The following is a 17149-nucleotide window of genomic DNA, read 5'->3' on the forward strand; positions in this document are numbered from 1 at the left end:
TAAAGTGAATATTTTAACTGACAGTATCAAATGGAAACTGAATGATTCATTACAGGGTTACTGTATAGGAATACTGTACATTAGATTGTACATGCCAGGATTGCTAAACCCTGAGTAGAAGAAGTTATAATTGAGTCTAGTCAAAGCACCACATTTCTCCAGGTCAGCATATGAAAGAAAAAACACTAAATCTTATTAATGTGCCTCAGCAGAAGATGATTGCACCACTTTTGCTACTACTTGAACATCAAATGATGGGTCTGTATCAGAGATCACACCAAGATTACAGGCCTCTGTCTTCAAATTGGCAAAAGGCTGCCCAAACTAGAAGTGAGATCACTGTAAGTGCCAGAAATGGGAATGGCAAAGACATTACAAGAATTTTTCACTGGTAGCGATACCATCATCCATCACTGTCATTCTTGTTTACATTTTTGCTGTTTGTATGTTGTCCCGGTCTGTTAGGACCAAGAATTAGGCTATGATGTTATGGTCAGGGTTCATCAAATACGCACATTATTCCCAGGCTCTTATCAGGGAGAACTTGTGAGGCTGGCCAAATTGTGAGTCTTTGGTTGTTTAGACTGTCCTGTAGATGGACAAGCTAATAAATGAGTAGTACTTGACTTTCTGGCACTGTAATCCAAACATAATGCAGTGTTGTTAATCACTTCATACATTTCTTTGACCACAATTGACAAAAAAAGGAGATATTGTTCATATAGTCCATTCGCTTCCTCTACATAATATGCATTGGTGTGTGTGTTTCAAAAACTTATGTTTGATAAACCTTTGTGGGTAGAAATTAGGTAATACATAAACAACATTTTATCGATCCACTTAAATTGTACAGAACATCTCTAACTATAGTGCTGTTATCTGGTAACCTCCCTGTGATGATGAGAAAGTCACCTTGCCCAGCTTTTGTTTATTAATAGTTATACCATGCAACATACCTTAAAACAACTATTTGTAATTTTGACATAGTGGTTTGTGCGGGGTACTGATTAGCAAACAAGACACGTCAAACAGTTAGATGCAGTGTTGCTAGCAGGTTTTCCCCCCGCTTTCAGTCCTCAAGCTAAGCTAAGCTAATCGCCTCCCAGTGGCATGTCCAGACTGTGTTTTTTACTGGGGTGGTCCAAGTAGGACACTGACTTGTGCAGGGGTGGCATGATGAGCACCATTGCAAGCACAACCTTTATCATAGCTTTAATATATATATATATATATTTGTCTCCAATACCCATACCTACTTTAAAAACATTGCCGTGTCATTAATGCTTCTTTACAGTTTAGTTGAAAAGATAAATAGACCTACCCATCACCACACGAGAGTGACACCACACAAATGTAAAATTAAGCCTCCATACTTTATTGAATAAATTGTTCCTCTAAAAGTAGTTAGTACAAAGTAAAAATAAATGTTGAACACAATTTATAACAGTTGTATACATTTATTTGTATATAAAATTAGTCAGAATAGGCACTACTCTGGCACATTACTACCTCTCAGGTTTAAGACTGAATTGCAGTTATAAATGAGACAGTTCTAACTAACTGGGCAGATAATTATAATGTGGTGGCACCTGGGGTGGCCAGTTAGAGTTCAGGAGTGGCCCATACTACCCCAGGCCACTCCCTTAACAAGCCAATGGACTTCAAGGGCCATTCCAGTTGAAATTTCCAACTTGCTGACTTTATACATTCATCAGCCAAGACAGCTGTATGACTTTATCATTAACATTCCTGTTATCTCTTTTTTTTTTCTTTTTTTACCTTCAATTGTGCTAGATTCTCCTTGTAATTGTTTGGCAGGTCTGTCTTAGCTGAAAATGTTTGGCAGCTGTGAACCACATCTGAACTGCATATGTCTATTTGAACATAGTCATATGAACTGTGTAAAGCCCAGATTCAATATCAAAGCATAACCAAAGAAAAAAACAAAACAAAAACATCCTCTAATGGCATGTCCAGCTTTTTTCCAGCTGTTCCAGATTATTCTTGGATCTAATTTCAGTGTTGTTAAATAAGGTTGATTACAACATTTGAGTCAACAAAAGTCAAGCATTACTGTCATGAATCTTTTTTTAGATAATACTGTAAGACCTATTAACTTTATCATCATTGGGATTTTAAGCATAGTTGTTCCTAACCAAACTTTATTGATCCCTTACTACAGCCTGAAAGAACAGCACCTCCACATCCTCATCAGTAACAAATACACATTATATAGAATTCACAGCCGAACATGAAACAAATGCCCTTTTCCCCCACTGTGTACCACTTGCACCACCACACTTTATGACTTTTGTCTGTTGCTAATTTTCCTGCATAAAATACCAGTGGTGTCTTGCCAGAGCCCTTCCCCTTTTGTCTTCCGGGGAGGGCTTAACTGAGCAAAGGGAAGCACAACTGGAGGGGAAGAGATGAGTATCTGAGCTTCGGGGGAAGGGAATGGAATTCATCAGGGGCCACTACTAACAGCCTGTTGTAGGACTGTATTTCCATCAGGTGGGAATCAACATTTGTGTTGTTCCCAACACTTCCTCTGACTATTCTTTTGTGTAGTTTATCTTACAAGTGCAGAAAAATGGTGTGGATGGATTGTTGCAAATTTCCCAACTGAGAGTCAGCTTGGTTCTTGATGGTAAGACAAATTTGAATCTCTCTCTTAACAACCTTAGAAAAACAGAATTTTTTGTGAAAGATAAAATAACTGTTTCCTGATGGTTTTACAAAGCAGGGACTTTATTATATGTGTATGTTTATAGATAGCAGTGAACGTTATGATTATAGTTGTATGATTCTCATTCATCAGAGCACTAAGTAGAGGTTGCTTTTTGTCAACTTTAATGGGTTTGTTTTGTTGCTGTTGATTTGTAAATACTGTAAGAAGTTGTATTTCAGGGACTTTCAGTTTACTGTAAGACAGCTGCAGTAACTTAGTTCAGTGCTGAATAAATACGGATAAACACAGCCTGAGGATTACTTACTATGTTATGATAGAACTTACACCTTTAATGATGTCAACCTTTAAAAAAAAGTGATCATTCAAACTCTCCAAAGGGTTTTTTGAAAAAAAGCTGAGGGACAATGTTATGCCAAATTTTCCTGATCTCATCATGTACTTCATATTATAATGAGTATCTCTCTTGGGCACTGTACTCCTGGTATTATAGATGTGGTTCCTGTAAAGTTCAGTGGGTTGTGCATGACACCAACTCTGGCCAGGCTTGATAAATCAGCTCCCACTTAGACTTAGACTTAGACTTAGACGACTTTATTGATCCCCGGAGGGAAATTTAGTTGTCACAGCAGCTTGGCACATAAGACATACAGAGACATACATAGAAAAATAATAAGAATAATAGAAGATAGAAATAGACATAAATATATAAAAATAGAATAAATAGAATGCTGAGGTAGTGCAAAAGAATACTGAGGTAGTGCAAATGCAGTGGTAAGGTGCAATCTGATGATGGTAAGGATACACATGAGCATGGTAATGATGACAGCAGAATAAGGGGAATATGTAGAGGTGTACATATAATACTAATAATGGTAATAACATCAGTTTGAAGGCATCGCACACATAATAGTAGTAATAGTATTAATAATAGTAGTAATAATAGTAATAATAGTAGTAATAATATCCATAATATTAATATTAATAATAGTATCAGCATCATGACATTAGCACTTGACATTTTTATGTCTGATAACCGATGTTATGTATAATATAATATAATAATAATGATAGAATAATAATAATGATATATATATATATATATATATATATATATATATATATATATATATATAAAATGATGTATAATGTAATATTTATAATACAATGCAGGCGACGATCTGATGTTATATATTTGTACATATATATACATGATATGCATACACACATACTGCAGTCTGTACTGTTTGGATGTGGAGTGACAGAGTTTAGTCCAGTTCAGTGACAGTGACCACAGGTCTGACAGAGGTGAATGTGTTGAACAGTCTGATGGCAGCAGGCATGGTGTACATGTTGAATTAACCCTAAGCTCTGTGCCTGTGGGAAAACTGTTTGCCAGAAACTGAAACCTTTCACCTAAGATTTTTGAAAATGGTATACCAGATCCTGTGTAAATGCAGTTACAGAAGATGCTCTCTCCATTCTCAAAATCGGCCAGGCACAGCAACACACTGTCAGTGCGATGGCCACTGCCTTGTGACCCACACAGTTGGAGTGGCTTAACTATTGCTTGAAATATGAATTTGATCAAAAATACACAGATGTGCAAGCTATGCATTTTGACCCAACCCCTCTCTATCGCATATGTAATAAACATATTGCCTATTGCCACCTGTTATTTATTTATTTTTTTTTAATTTTCATGAACATCAAGTCATCAAGGGTCAGCTCAAAGAATCAGTTTAGCTCGTCAGCATTATGACGTACAACTATCTCTCTCTCTCTCTCTCTCTCTCTCTCTCTCTCTCTCTCTCTCTCTCTCTGTGTGTGTGTGTACTATTGGGTGACCAGAGACCTGCCACATTATTCTTTTTTTGATATGATTAATGATATCATATAGGGTTAAGATTTTTACACCAGTTACATTAACATTCTGGGTCTTTAAGTTAAAATAATGATTCATAGGAGGACCTCGTTAAACCAGCAGTCTGGTTTCTGAAATCACAATGTGAACCACTTTATTGGCCAAATAGACTAGATGCAAAAGAGTGTAGTTGGGGCTTGTTGCCAGCCACAACAATGTTGTGACGACTAGTATTGTTTTCACCTTGTGGTTGTGTTTGTGTCATCATGGCAAAATGTAAGCCTGGTGACATCCCTTTTAGTGGTAACCACCACAGAAACTGTTTTATGTATTTTGTCAAGTGTTTTTATCTCTGCGGATCTGATTTCATCAGTGTGATAGTGTTGCAACCGTATAAGAGGCAGTCATGTAACTTTACAGATGTGTCTTTTAGATCATCTATGAAGATAGATGCGGTTTTAGCAAAGGGGCTGGAAGTAGAGGTGTAGGAGGTAGGGAAGGGGCCATCAGCCACTCCACCTTACCTTTATGGACCATATTCATTTTAAGTTGCTTACTGCTGTATTGGGGCTGGAGTGATCCCATTGCAATATGGTCTCTATTTTTTAATATCTCCCATCTTATTGCTCACTTTAATTTGCTTTTGTCCCTTTTACCTGGATGAGGTACTGCATAACAACCTTTTTTATTAACGGGTTATAAATATATAAAATAAATTTAATTTGAATTTTTAACTGTGTACAATACCAACATGGAAAAAATTTCATCATAAGCACTGATGGACTAAGCAGGATAATATTTGGACATCAGAACATTCTAGAGGTCGCAAAATGTTTTTATTTCAAGCAAACACAAGTACAGTAGATAAAGTATGTTTTGCACTGCAAACTGTATTTTAAAATAGTGTCTTAGTGTCCAAACAGCATTTCAAAGAAAAAAGTTTCCTCTTTGGAAGGAGATCCCTTCCAGTTACCCATCCTCAGTTTAGGAGCCTTACACCACATATTTAACACACACTCTGCACTCACCATTGACATACAGTGCACATACTTAATTCTGTGGTTTCCCATTAGTTTCTATAGGAAACCACTATACAGCCTCTGTGAAGCAATTTTGAATATGACATTGATTTCCAGACACTAACAGGCACTTTTGGCTAATGGCACACTCAAAAGGTTTTCAGGGTCACACAAGCACTGGCGCCAAACGCCATTTCTTTCCTCCGAGTATTCTCTAAGGTATGGAGGGACCTCATAATGGTGTAGTTCGCTTTTAGCGGGAGGTTCTCTCATTTCATGTAACATAGATTTTCTGTCTTAAGGGAAAATGTAACAAATTAGACACAAAACCTGCTGTCATGGCTAATGTGAATGTGCATTTACAAGATTAAACTATTATACCATCACTTAATATGTACTGTATGTATCCATTTACCACAACCAGTAGTAGCAAATTTCCTCTCAACTAATTCAATTTAATGCCAGAAAAGAATCAAAGAAAGTGTGATCAGCACAGTTCTATTAATAGAAATACAATCCTTTAATTCATTTATTTATCTTGGTAACTTGAATCCTGTCTGTTGCCTCTAGTTTCTTTTTTCTCTTTATCTTCTTTTCAACCCAATTTCCTTATCCTTAAGCTTTTATCATATCTTATAAAGCATTACACCTATACAGACATGACACCTACAGGTGAATGGCCTTACACCTGCTGATCACTGATAAAATATGTCAATATTTATCACAGGGAGTAAAACCCACAGTTTGACATGATCACTGTTATCAGTTATGTTTATCCACCTACTTAATGGAAATAAAGTATCACTCAGGATATACAGAGATGACTATTGAAGCAAAGACAGGTGAAAAGGTGTTAAAAAGTTTTTATCTAATAATATAAGTTTGATATGACATACAAATTTGAGCATTTTTTAGCAATGGTAACAAGCTAAGACACAGTTAATTAGGAAGTACGATAAGAATATTGAGACTTTATTATTGTCTTGTTCAAGGACACTTGAAATGTATTATTGCAGCATTTCACAAAGGCCAATTAGGTGTGACAGACTATTCCAACAAACAAAAAGGACATTCCTTGATTTGAATATAGAGCAAGAAAATAATACATACAGATACAAAACAAACAAATCACAGGGCTTTTAGATGTGTTAATGTTTAGATATGTTTATTTCACTGAAATGGAGAGTTTTAGACTTCATTACACAGTTGTGACTATAAAAAATAAACCCATCATTCCTGTATGAGGACATCTTTAAAAAAAATAAATAAATACTTACTGTTCAAAGGAAATGCTTAGTTTTTTACACTTACCAGGTCCTACTAATTCCAAACTGCTGGGAGAAATTAAAATGCATACCAAACAAAAGCTCAGGTCTCAGGAGGTTACTCAGTCAAACTGAGTATATTGTGTGTTCTAGTTGCATAGTATGTGGATTTTGTGTATGTGAGAAATGCCCGTATCTGAACTTACTGGACTCAACAGCCCCACAATGCATTGTGTCTTTTCAGACTGTGCAGTGGTGGATATTTTGAGCCCAGCTAAGAGTTGATTAATATGTCACATTATTAAGTTTAATTAATAATATTAATTAATATTAATATTTGATAAAATACATTTCAATATACTTTTCATCAAAAAGGTACCATGTAGATTCTCTATTATGCAGGTGATTTATCTAAATAAAGCCTTTTTTGAAATTTGTTTCAATGATTTCAGAATGTGAAAGTCATGTGATGCAGTCATATGACTGTCTTACTTGAGCTGCTAATGGTCCATTGGTAATGGCATACTAATTTGTTTATTTAGTAGGCAATATGCAGTACATATAGACAGACATACAGAGTTTGTAGTAGGCATAGGTTAGTAAGCGATTCTGAATACAAGTATAGTTGGTACATCTGGTAACATCCATTTCATAAACATAATCATAACATTCTGTTATATTGTATGGGTATATTTGGGTTTATTTTTGAGAAATAACACCATGGATTTTCTTTTGTTTTTTTCCTTATTATTCCTTCATTTTATTTTGGGCATGATATCAGTATCCACATAATATGCCAGTCTCAAACTACTTGACTATGACATGCAGTGTATTAGGAACAGACCACTAGGGACAATGTCCCAGTCTGATTGTAACACTATGTGTTTATTTCCTGTTAATGTCTCTGCCAGTGCTGTTCACATAATATTTCCTGCCAGGATGTGACAGTTCTCCTACTTTCTGCCTATATCGGTCTCTGTGTCATGCTCTTCATCTCTGTCCCTGTCTGCGTGTGTTTGTATGGGTGTTATGTACATGCTGTATCTAAGCTGTTACATTGATTTTATACGGTTTATGTGTCCTTCCCAATAATAATAATCATAATAATGTAATAATAATAATCTTTATTTATTTAGCATTTTCCAAGCTTAAGCACAAAGTGCTTCCCAAATAAAAAGGTTTAAAAAAAAAGATGTCAGCAACCCATGTAGCTCTTCCCCTGCCCCCTTATGACATAATCAAAATTGAGAATGTTAAGAACACTAAAGCACAATAAAAAAATAGCACACAAAAACATAATGCACTGACTCTTTTCCACTGTGCTTTGGATTGAAACACAGATATTTAAAAGACCTATTTTTGTAGTTTTGTCAGTCATTCTTGGTAACAATTATTGTACCATCCAAGTACATAGTTCCAGGAGCAGTGTTACATTGCTAAAAAGACGTCATACAGGGTAAACAACAGAAGCAGTCTGACTGCCTCAGGTCGGTGAGAGAAAACAAAGAAAGCTGTGAAAAAATTCTAGAAATAGTGCTTTGTAACCATCACAGTGTACAGCCCAATGTTTTTGCTGAACTTCTTGTAGTTTTGTAGTTTTCTTGTACACTGAGGAATTATCATGAACATTTTGGGTGGACTTGCTTTAAGTTTTACCTCCAAATAAAAGTGATTTAAAAATATGGCTATACTGTTGGTTTGACTATCGGACGATTCCTGTTTCTTGCATCATCAGACATTGTTATATATCTAGCAAGTAGACACAGCCATGTCCCCAGATCTCAGGAAATACATTGATGAATACTGTGTTAAGTCCCAGAATACACCCAATAGACTTCAAGGAAGTGGCGGCAACACATCGAGACACCTCAGGACTCAGCCAAAAAATTGTACATAAACACATCAGAAAGACTACACCCAACAGCCAACTTCATCTTATGCTCTGTAACTGCATGGGAGGAAATAACTTTGCAAACCTGCAGTTTGTGGTTTCCTGTGTTCATCATTCAAAAAGGGAAACATAAAGTGCGACAGGACGTATTCAAGATACTCATTAGCCAGTTAGCACACTAACAGCACAACCCAATGTTGACAGAACAAAAGATATTTACTGTGCACCAGAGAACAAACGATGACTAACCATTAAGCTAAAGATCTAGATAGCTAAAAACATAATACCTAACATAACAAGTTTGTTTTGATCTCACAACCTCTTGACTTAAGCTATTTGTTTTCTTTTTTTGTCGTGATCATTTCTCTACTTGTGCAGTGAACTGAACTGCCAATCAGAGCAGTACCACCAGGCTCCGTCATCTCTGACAGTGATTCAACATGCAGAAACGACTGAAAAAAAGCCAACAAGGACAAACTAGTGCCAATGATGTGGGACGCACAGAATAAATTAGGGCAACAGATGCCTGTTGAAGGCTCACCAAATTATGGCAAAAATATAACAGAGAAAGAAATAATCATTTTAACAAACCTTACATGACTGAAGATGGAAATAAATATACGATGTATATAAAACAGATACTGACTAGGAACCACTGTTCAGCACCAGCAGTTTCACAATATACCCAGCCTGAGAGTTGGATAAGCACCATTTGGTATATCCAGAAGCACAACAAAGTCACCACACATTTTTGTTGATGTTTTGGTCTTATGTTCTTTTATGTCGTTTGCTCATTTCATTTGTATTAAAAGTTTCAATTTTTAACTTTTCTCTTTTTACTTTTAAGGTTGAGGAGAGAAATGATCACCCCCACTCTGGTGTTGCCTATCCACCTCTGATTCATTTGAAACCAACAACACCAAACCACCTGACCACCATGGATGCTACAGCTCAGCCGCTTGCCAACTACACCCCACTCTGCTACTCCATCAGCACCCCTCCATTCAAACACCTCCCCACCATCGCCTCAGCCTACTTCTCATCCATCTTTTGCACTTTGGGTCTCATCTCTAATCTCATTGCCTTCATAGTTCTCCTCAACTCCTTCCGTCGGGCACGTACCCGCTCACGCTCCTTCTTCCTGATCTTCCTGGGTGGCCTGGTGGTCACTGACTTCATGGGTCTTCTGGTCACAGGCTCCATTGTAATCTCCTTCCATGTGACACACTTTAATTGGCAAAAGTTGGATCCGAACTGCCATTTCTGCAACTTCATGGGTATGTCCATGGTTTTCTATGGACTATGCCCACTCCTGCTTGGTGCCACTATGGCTGTGGAGCGCTTCATTGGCATTAACCGTCCATTTGCACGCTCCAACAGCATGCCAAAGGGCCGTACAGTCTTCATGGTGCTCACGGTGTGGTTTATCGCCGGTTGCATAGCTTTGATGCCCCTAATAGGCATTGGGAGCTACCACATGCAAATGCCCGGCTCCTGGTGTTTTTTCAACATCAGCCCTGAGGGATATGACATGGCCTTCTCCCTGCTCTTCTCAGTGGTTGGATTGACGTCCATCACTGTGTCATTTTTGCTGAACACAGTGAGCATTGTGACCCTGATGAAGGTGTGCTGTGGACAGGATAGGATCCAGCGTCGCCGAGATCATGAAGTAGAGATGATGGTTCAGCTCATCCTCATCATGGTTATTGCTTCAATCTGCTGGTGCCCACTCCTGGTAAGTTTGCCCATCTTAAATGAGTTAGCCAAGCATTTAATATGTTAAGCCAGATTTTATAGAACACTGCACTGAAAGGCGAGCTTCATACTTCACTGTTGTAGCCACACTTCTACACATTAAAGAATTTAGCATGTCAGTTACTTTTTTTTAAATCATATGTATATAACAACACCCTTTCCAATTCTAATCATTAGACAAAACATGGGGATCACCATTAGTTTTCTGAGGACCTACAAAGCAATATGATACAATGTTGTAGCACAAAGAGGCCAGAATTTCACAGGAATATTTCTCACCCCATTTCAACCTGTGTAAAATATTGTTGGCCTCCGTAACAAAAGTCTATGGTCTGTAACAATGTTTGCTGTTAAGTGGTAAGACCTATGGGTGAATTAGCTTTATTTTGGCAGCAGGCAAAAGAAGAATATCTGTTCACTCAATCTTTGTGTTTTCCAACATGTATCTTCAAATGTTACACATTTTTAGCACTTAACTCTGTCTTTGAATATAACTGTCCAACAGAAAGCTAGTCACAAAACAGCATCCTTTCACTGCCTTATGCAGATTTTGATTTTGTTTTGTTAAATACTTGGAGTCCACCAAATGATGGGTATCTAAATGATGGGTATTTAAAGCACCAGACCCTTTATCCAGCTCTTGTTATCATCGCTGCCTTTCAACTCTTAGAACCATAATAAGGCATCAGGAGGGTCTCTAAGCTTTCTCTGCTTCCCCCTTTATGCTTCATTTCTTCTTAGCAATGCAGCTTCCATGCTAGCTGATCTTGCCCGGATCAGAGCCCCTTAACGCCATAGTTGAGATGACATATCTCCACTTTAGAGCATGGGTAAAATCAGTGCCTTTAAAAGGTAACTAAATTTTATTACAACTTGGACTTCATTTTTGTAGCTCCAGCTATTGGATCTGTTGGTTATAACATTGCACTCTCCAGTGTTGATAACATGGCAACATCACAAAAAATAGGTCCAACAATTATGCAAGTAAAAAAGCAACTAACCCCTGAGTTTGCCAGATTTGTTTGGAAAGAAAATAAAGATGAGAGCAAAATTGGACCTGGCTGTCCAGTGTAAAAAGTCTCTATGGCGCAGCTTCCTGACCTACTGCACTTGCTGTAATTATGTGAATTTATGGTTTCTGTGTCATCATCAAGCTAATCTTGCAAAACTGTTGGCCTGTTCAAAACCTGTAGGAATCCCTAGTATCATTGAACCTATTTATAAGATGTTGCTACATTTCGAGCTTTTAGCAAAATACTGTCCTGAAAAAGAAAATATCATAAACAAAGGTAGAAGCTACAAGAATACAACCTAAGTTATAATAAATTGCTGTCTTCCTTCAGTATAAAGCTCATAACTCTGCAAGCAACAGGAAGAATTTTACTCCAGCCTACTTAAAAGAATCCTTCATTTACCCACCCTTTGTTATGTTGAATTCTTGGAGAAAACTTTCATGCATGTCTTTGGGGAACAAAGAATCTAGGAACTGAGAAAATTCTCAATGAATTGAAGTCATAGGGGATCTGTGTTTAACATTACAGTAAAACTATATAAAAACATCCATTTTAAAACTCTCACACACTCTCAGCATTCCCCAATCACATGCATTTCAGCTCAAACATTACTATTTAAAACTTAACTTAGAGTTAAACTCATCAGTGGTCTATTCAAAGCCAGACTCCATTGACAAAAAGAGTAATTATACAGCACTGAACACTGGAGCTGTTGGTGTACCACTGTCTCAATTGATAGAATGTTTGCGTTATCGTGTGACCCCGAATTATCCCTTTCAAACACCAAAGCCACACAATAAAAGAAACTAACTTACTTTTCTTTTGGCTTTTTTTTTGGCTTTTTGCCTTTACTGGAGATAGGAGAGCTTAAGCATGAAAGGGGAGAGGGGGGATGACATGCAACAATGGGCCAAGGCTGGAATCGAACCCGCAGCCATCACAGTGTAGATGTAGCCTCTGTTCATGGGGCACCACCCTACAATCTGAGCTATTGGCCACTTGGTTTTTAGGGGTTTTTAGGGAGTTTTTCCTTAGATAATGTGAGTGTCTAAGAGCATAGGGATGTCGTATGCTGTAAAGCCCTCTGAGGCAAACTGTGTTTTGTGATAATGGGCCTTATAAATAAAATTGAATTTAATTGAGCTGAATTGATTTTAGTGAAAATGCATGTGTTTGGGAAGTAATGCATATCTGACTGGAGAAATAAGACCAGGATTATATTGAAAGAGATTACTGAGAGTTTGTAAACAGATGTTTAAAATAGTTTTGCTGTTTGTTAAATACAGTCACCTATGACTAGATTTTTCTCAGTTTTTGTACTATTCATTCACTGGAGGCATGTGAGAGTTTTCTTATCAAATTCAGCATCATCACTGTCTTAAAAACATATTGACAGTGCTTAAAATAGCACAGTAAACTTAAAAGCTGTATGTGTGGACTTTTCTTGTGTACTTTGTGTTAATGTGAAATGCCGGAGTCCTGGTGAACATTCTCACAGTGTTGCTCTCAGCCCGGTATACCACTGCCTCTAAGCAAACTTCAAATTGAGCACGCCAGAGAGAGAGAAAACAAGGGCCAAAGCTACCAGCATATTTTTTTGCCGTGCTGTCTGACCTCAGTTGTGTGACACTCTGCCCAGATATATATTCTGATGAGCGTGGTGACTGCTGATCCTGTAAGAGATGACATTATTTTGTTCTACATACGAATGGCCACCTGCAATCAGATATTTGACCCCTGGATATACATCATGTGTCAAGTGTCCAAAATAAGGCGAGTAAAAAGTTAAGCAAAAATGTCGAAAGACTGTTACAATAACACAGCTTCCCCATAGTAACTACGCACCCCCATCATTACTCTGGGCTGTGGTTGGCCGGCTACTTCAGCATGTCCTAAACATCTGCCAGTGAAACTCATGGATGGACTGTTTACTTGATGCTTTGCAGCTTCTAAACCATTACCCATAAGCTCAAAGTATCATTTGGAGCATGCTTTGTAGTGTAAAAAGAGTCTCATCCTGGGTTTGCTGCTGCTATGAGCACTTCATTCCATTCCTAGTCGGTTAATAAACAATCCACTGAAATAGTTTCAGCCCTTTGTCATGTTTGTTTATTACCCTTGTGCCTGCTTTCATTCCCTGAAACTAACACAGATGGTTTTTCATCAAAAACCTGATAGCTTAACTCTCTGCAGATTGCAGTTTTGTTTAGGTGCTCAAACGTTTCTTTGAGGCAATGCTGCAGAAATCTTATAGATAAGACCTAAACATCAAAACAGTTGCTCAGGCTAAGCAACTGAAATGCTCCTGAAAAATGTCATCTTGTCACAGCAACTTGTCTAGCTTGAAATAGCCCAGTAAAGACCATAAATGCCACCGTCTGTACAAGTGGAAGCAACTGTGATTCTTTGGATGTTTCAGTCTCTGCAGCACCTCTGCCGCTGAGAAAAGTTTGCCTAACTAAAACTCTGGTTTGCACTTCATCTCAACACTTGCATTCAACAGTTTTTTAACATGGTGAGGTGGATTTATATAACTATAGCCTTGCACTGTTTGGGTGTAAACCACAGTTGAACACATTTTTGGCACCAGCTGAATTTGGAACAAAGACAACAGTAAGCCAATTTGTCATTCCTTAAGGAGCTTGTTAGCATGTTTCTCCCCCACACGAGACTGTGGCTAATGCTAATAAGGCTATGCCTCACACAAAATGCTGCAGCTTAAGTAAAGCAGGGGGGATAATTGTGTTGCAGCAGCCACTGGCACAGGATGGTCAAGGCAAAATTAGTCTAACCATTCCCTCAGTGGACTTACAATAATTTGGACAATAATTTAGACAAGGAGACATTTTTGAAAAATCTGTAACAGTTCAGTGTGCGTGTGTGTGAGGCGCGTGTGTGTGTGTGTGTGTGTGTGTGTGTGTGTGTGTGTGTGTGTGTGTGTGTGTGTGTGCATGCACAAAATTTTAACCAATTTCACATTTTCCTTCTTTCTCATTTCTCCTTCCCACTCTTTTCAACTACAATTTGCTGTCTGTTGTAATCTGTGTCTTTTCTCCTGTGCAACTGTTTGACTGTCTTTGCCTGTTCTTTCTTTCATCCTTATCCCCACTTCCATTTCTCCACTAATAGGTCTTTATTGCACAAACTGTGTTGTTTGGAGGTCCCCTCCAGATCAAATACCTACTGCTATGGATCCGATTCGCCACCTGGAACCAGATCCTGGATCCATGGGTATACATCCTGTTTCGACGGGCAGTTCTTAAGAGAATCTACCCCCGCTTCGACTGGTCTCGGAGCTCCATCATGACCTTGTACCCGTCTTTCAGCCACACTGTCCGAAGGTTCACACGCTCTTCACTTGCGACCAGCCTGGACACAGATGAAACAGGAGACAAGCGAAAATCAAACATGACACCCCCATCCACACTGAAGCCATCCAATCCTTCTCCATGACTGTTTGGATTTAAGTTTTTGCAGCAGACTGAGTGGCATCATTGGAGTTGCAGTTTGTGTTTGACTGCTCTGATAAGTTCTCCTGTTAACTGAACCAGGATAAGTAGGTGGATTGGACCAAAAATCTGAAAGGATTGCTATTTTATTGCATACCACTGAAATGTTTAGCTGTATTAGCAATGACACTTTAATTTAGAGAATGGAGAGCAGGGGCTGATTGGACACTTTTTAAGGATCAAACCTGCAAAATACAGTCTCTGTCACCATTCAACAGAGCACTGCAGTCAGCTAAAACATATTTAAAGATATCTACATGCACTGCTCTTTCTACATATGCTGGTCCATCAAGTGCTTTTATGATATTTCAGTTTCAAACAACTTCAGCAGTGGAAAGGGCCACTCTGTGGACAGTCAGGTGATTGTTTTAATGTGATACGTCATGCTGGTAGGCTTTTATACCTTTAAGCTGATGTAGACTTTGTTCGGACGCTCTTGAGTGTCATTTTAGACCCACGAAGAATTATTTAGTTCTGTTTTCAAGCTTGTGTAAGGACTGTTCATGTATTGATCCCTTTCTGAAAGTACCTTGAAACTGTCTAGAGAACACCTTGAATTTTGAAGGATAGTAACAGTGGAACTGTTGATCCACAGATCATTTAACCCTGCTGTTTGAATCGTACAGGTGCTAAAAAGTTAACATGCTTTGACTACGGTGAAATATAGCTTAGACTGCTGTAGGCTTTCCAGCACACTCCATTTCAAGAATTTATAGATAACAATACATGAATTTTCTGTGTTGAATGTTCTGATGATGCATGCAAATCAAACCAAACTCTCAAGACTTTGCAAAGATCAGTTATTTTTTTTACTTTTTTCAGAATACCTTAATTGGAGCTTTGGTTCAGTCCTCATGCTTATCATTAATGGGCATATCCAGGTTTGACTGAAGGGAAAGAAAAGAAAGAAAGCGTATGCAGACAAGACTGTCATTGTTGAAACAAATTGTGATTATTTAGGCAGACCCTGAAAATGCAAAGTTTATGCTGTCAGTGGTAAAACAAGCTATTCCACTGCCAACTTTAAAATATATAAACAAAATGTAGGCTAACGGTAATAGTAATAATTTGAGATGTATGAAACTGCATTAAATGTCATATTTGCATAAATAGTTTGAAATCCTGATCTGCCAAAGAAAAAAAATGCTTGACATTAGCTTGTAAGTATTAATGATATAAAGATCTGAGAAAGTGTAAATTGCAAATTGAAGATTTCAGGTTAAGATATCTTTGACAGTGTTATGTATGTATGTATGTATGTATGTATATTACTTGATAAGTGTTACCAATTTCTCACTGTGCCATTAGTTTGGTTCCTTATTTGAAACTGCCAGATCACCAAAAAATTTAAAAACAAATATTTTCTCATATACCATTATTGATGTCTAACCATGAAGGTAGTTGCATGTTTTGACTGCCAAGGTTTTGAGATATCAGCCTCATGCATTTCAGCATTGGAGGTGACAGGAAGTTTATTTGTGTTGCTCACAATGATGGATAATTACATATAAAAACATTTCACAAAAACATGACTGCAAGTGAGAAAAATTGCAGAAGGTTAAGTGCAAATCTATGTAAAGTTAATTGGGGAAAATTGGGTAAATTGACTCTTTAAAAAAAAGGTTTACTCAGTTCTTTTGACTCGAAGGTATTAACAAAACAATAAACAGAGAGTGGCCGATGATATAGAGGTTGGATAGTGTAATTCGACCTGATCATTTGGACAGTGTAATGACAAACATTTTACTGTAGACACATTTTCATAAAAATGTCATATGATATTATAATTATATAATAAGTTATTATATTACAATAAAACTGAAACAGCCATTTCTTGCTCTACTTAATCACTCAGACACCCAGCTGTTCACGCTGTTCTGTTTCTTAACATTGTATTATCAGTCATATTAGTCAAAGTGTCATTCAAATACCCAACAAATCACTGAACCAGTCATTGATATGGTTAAGATGTGTTTTGCTTTAACTCCTTAGCAATATCATCCTGTGAAATGAAGTGTAAGTGTTGAATGTGCTTGAAGAAATAGCATGTTATTGTGCATCTAAATAAAGGATTCATAAAATACAGAAAATCAAATATCTTTTAAAGGAGTTTGTTAAACACACATAGACAGACCTGACAAGTA

At 37.5% G+C, this 17149-nt stretch overlaps 1 protein-coding gene across 3 annotated transcripts; it reads left to right on the forward strand.

Moving 5' to 3' along the window:
• Window positions 1-2410: 2410 nt before the first annotated feature.
• tbxa2r (thromboxane A2 receptor) lies at window positions 2411-17100 on the forward strand. Of its 3 annotated transcripts, XM_088077638.1 has the most exons (4): window positions 2427-2650; window positions 9576-10463; window positions 13136-13269; window positions 14626-14936. In XM_088077638.1, exons 1-4 carry the CDS (start codon window positions 2648-2650, stop codon window positions 14801-14803), a joined length of 1203 nt encoding a protein of 400 aa, XP_087933764.1. In that variant the 5' UTR covers window positions 2427-2647; the 3' UTR covers window positions 14804-14936. The 3 variants fall into 3 exon arrangements, with proteins under 3 accessions (XP_042372906.2, XP_087933764.1, XP_042372899.2); XM_042516972.2 differs by lacking the exon at window positions 13136-13269 and having other exon boundaries at window positions 2411-2514; window positions 14626-17100; XM_042516965.2 differs by lacking the exon at window positions 13136-13269 and having other exon boundaries at window positions 14626-17100.
• The last annotated feature ends 49 nt before the right edge of the window (window positions 17101-17149 follow it).

Source organism: Plectropomus leopardus, chromosome 5, assembly GCF_026936395.1.
Source record: "Plectropomus leopardus strain MGB_pleo_1.0 chromosome 5, ASM2693639v1, whole genome shotgun sequence".
In the NCBI taxonomy this organism is placed as follows: Eukaryota; Metazoa; Chordata; class Actinopteri; order Perciformes; family Serranidae; genus Plectropomus; species Plectropomus leopardus.

Coding starts and splice junctions, on each gene's coding strand:
- tbxa2r (XM_042516965.2), top strand. Junction 10,464..14,625: donor TCTGCTGGTGCCCACTCCTG/GTAAGTTTGCCC, acceptor CTCCACTAATAG/GTCTTTATTGCACAAACTGT.